At 39.7% G+C, this 3,447-nt stretch overlaps 1 protein-coding gene across 7 annotated transcripts in view; it reads right to left on the bottom strand.

Moving 5' to 3' along the window:
- The window catches only part of Ralgps1 (Ral GEF with PH domain and SH3 binding motif 1), a 291,187-nt gene that overhangs the window by 39,083 nt on the left and 248,657 nt on the right, over positions 1-3,447 (bottom strand). For all 7 annotated transcript variants that reach the window (XM_023701690.1, XM_023701689.1, XM_004641556.3 and 4 more), the window contains one exon: positions 387-524. In XM_023701690.1, coding sequence (XP_023557458.1) covers positions 387-524 — 138 coding nt within the window. The remainder of the gene's footprint in view (positions 1-386; positions 525-3,447) is intronic.

Below are 3,447 nucleotides of genomic sequence, written 5' to 3' on the forward strand. Positions count from 1 at the left end.
ACCTATCTTGTGTATATATGTACATATATATGTTTTTTAATAACAAAATGGTCCTTTATTTATACCCCCTTTTTTGTTTTGTTTTGTCAGAGATGGGGGTTCCACTGCAGCAAGTGTGTGATCCTAATGACTCAACTGTTTGCAGCCTCATTCTCCTCAGTGTAATACCGCTATAGTCACATCTAGTCTGCAGTCTTTGAAAATCAAACCTATGCATAAAGGATCTAGCATATGTTTGATATTAAAACCATGAGATATTAAATGATATTAAAATCAAGAGCTCCACAAGAACTATCTAGGTTTTTGATGCTTTCTTACTGATAAAGTGCTGAATCTACATTGCAATAACGCAAGACTTCACAGCTCCAACAACCGAGGGTACTAACCGTAGCTGCAGGAAACTTGTAAATCAGCAATTATTCGGAGAATATTGTTCATCTGATTGGACCTTTGTTCGTTTTCCATAATACTGCCTGAGGCAGGATATGCAGAATCAATGTAGATTAAATCCAGAAGGTAGATCCCTAAAATTAAAGAAGATAATTATGGTAGGAGCTTACACTAATCCCAGCAAGTGTGCAAGAGCTCTGATCTGTGTGAAGGCTGAAGGGTAGCTGACAGAAACCTAAGGTATTCTTTGCACTTCAATCCCAACTCCAGCTACTCTTTTTTATGCAGACTACTCAACTATAAATCAAACATCTCAGCAACCACCAAAACGATGAGGGTAGATTTTAGTATTTCTAGTTCATTTACTCTCCAGTAAGGCTTTTTACCTATAGCTCCAATGGAAAACAGCAGAACATGAGAGTCATGAATGCTTTTTTTAAACTGACCAATGAAGTTTAATAGGTCTAAGGAATCATACCCAGGAGAACACTTTTAAGCTGAATTCTGGTTCTGTTTATTCACTTAGTTATTGGTGTGTTTAGTTATCTGTCTGCACACATAAACAAGCATACATGCATACATAAATATATCATAAATTAAGGGATAAAAAAAGAAATTATAAAAATGGAACTATCCTCAGTAGAAAGAATGAAAGCAAGACAGAATTCTCCTGAGGGTGCTTACAGAGAAGGTGTGATGTAAAAACCCAGCTATGCAGGCAAGAGAGGAGCTAGAGCAAAGGCAGCTGGCTGGGAGAGGAGGAGTCAGGACTGCTAGGCAGCCTGAGCCACGGCACAGCGTGACAGGGACCCGCGGGCTTCGGGGCCACCCGCAGACTGCCTGGCGATGTGCATGGACAGCAAATGGCACGTACTTCCAGCAGCCCTCCATAAGCACTGATCCTATACCCACCACAGGTGGGGTTAGACAGGAGAGACGGCGGAAGGCAGAATCCAAACAGAAAACACTGAGCGAGCCAAAGAGGAGTGATCTGGATGGATGAAAAACTTAGCTCATGCAGAAAGATTCAACAATGACAGATTTCTACACATGAAGGGACACTGCAGAATGAAAATGCAGAATGAAAATACACAATGAAAAGCTGCTAAGAGTGAAGTCAGGAAACATGAACCTTTTGCATGTCTCTAGGAACTTATACCTGTCTATATATGTAACCATGATCAAAATATACAGTGAATATGTAAAACTTAAAAATTTATGACAATAAAAGACACATTGCTATTAATCACCCCTTAGTTAGAATACACTTAATCACATTGTTTTTTCCATTGTTGAAAGAAGTTTTGGAAATTCCTTTCCATGTTTTTAGAAGGTGTGATAAAAAATAAGTTTAGGGCTACAGAAATAGCTCGGTGGTCTAAGTGACTGCCTGGCAAGCACAAGGACCCAGGTTTGATCCCTGGTACCACATGTCCTGCCAGCCCCAAAACTGGGCAGGGTGGTGCATGCCTATATGCCCAGCCCTGAAGAGGCTGAGATAGGAGGATCACGGTGAGTCTGAGCTGCACAGCCAGACCCTATACCAAATGAATAAATAAATAAATAAGATTAAAAAAAAATAAGTTGAACGTTGTTTCCAAGGGCCATCCAACAGAAAAGCAGGCTCATAACATTGCACTGTGTCTTCCTCCACCTTATTCCACTGGATCTGGCATTGTGCAACTTCTGGCTCTTTTCCAAACTCAAAATGACCACAAAAGGTAAATGGTTGAATCAGTTCATGACATCAATGCAACCTCAACAGCACACAAAAGATGACTTCTAAAACTGCTTCAGAAAGTGACAAGGATGACAAGATAAGTGTGTTCAAAGTGAAGGGGACCCAGGCCCCTTTGCTTGGGTGGATGTGTGTGGGGCTGCAGGCGTGCAGGCCAAGAGGATATAGACCCCTAACACAAGCAACTGAGTCGGTGAATAATAGCTCTTCAAGTCTGCAATAAAAGATGGCTTCTAATAAAATAACACTGCAAAAAATGGGAAAGAAGCAAAAACAGAAAAAACAAAAAAATTCATGAAGCAGAGCCTGAAGAATTTGTGGTAGAAAAAGTACTGCATTGGCGTGTAGTGAATGGGAAGGTGAAGTATTTTCTAAGAGGAAGAGATTTAAGATGCTGATGATACACAGGAAACTGAAGAAAATTTAGATTGTCCAGAGTTAATTGAGGTATTTCTTAAATTCTCAAAAGCTGGTAAAGAAAAAGATGGTACAAAAAGAAAACCTTTATCTGACAGTGAATCTGATGACAGCAAGTTTAAGAAAAAAAGAGATGCTGCTGACAAACCTAGAGGCTTTTGCTAGACGTCTTGATCCTGAACAAGTAACTGGCCTCATGGATAATTGAAGAATTGATGTTTCTCATGAAATGGAAAGATTCAAATGAGGGTGACTTGGTGCCTGCAAAAGAGGCAAATACGAAATGTCCTTAACTTGTAATTGCTTTTTATGAAGAGAGACTAACTTGGCATTCTTGTCCAGAAGATGAAGCTCACTACCTTATATTGTCTGTCTGTCTATCCATCCGCCTACCAATATATCTTGGTTTTTTACTTATTAGCATAAAAAACCAGCATTCTAATAAAAATGAAGTTAGTATGTCAGTTTTGAAAGTAGCCTTTGGGGGAATTGTTGGGTTTTGTCTGTTTTACATCAATAGCACTGGTTACTTCGAACAAATGAAAGCTTTTGCAGTTGCTTCCTTTATCAGAAAGGAGCACTTCTGCCTGGCAAGCGCAGAGTTCTGAGTTCAATCCCCTGCACTGCAAAGGAAAAAAGAGGAAAGAGCACTTGATAGCTGATATACTTCCTCTGCTTTTCTAAGTGTTGGGCAATTGTCCACAATCAATATCAGTTAGGACACATTTTTAGCTCATGTGTTTAAGGACCATGCTGAGTTTTTTGTTTGTATGCGGGTTTTGATTTTTTTCTTTTTCTTTTTCTTTTTGTATTTAGTACAGGTTCTACAGGGTCTCACTATGTAGATTGGATTCATAGTGATCTGCCTGTGTTCAGCATCCCAAGAGCGGGGCTCACCAAAC

This window comes from Octodon degus, unplaced genomic scaffold (assembly GCF_000260255.1).
Source record: "Octodon degus isolate 3935 unplaced genomic scaffold, OctDeg1.0 scaffold00138, whole genome shotgun sequence".
Lineage (NCBI taxonomy): Eukaryota > Metazoa > Chordata > Mammalia > Rodentia > Octodontidae > Octodon > Octodon degus.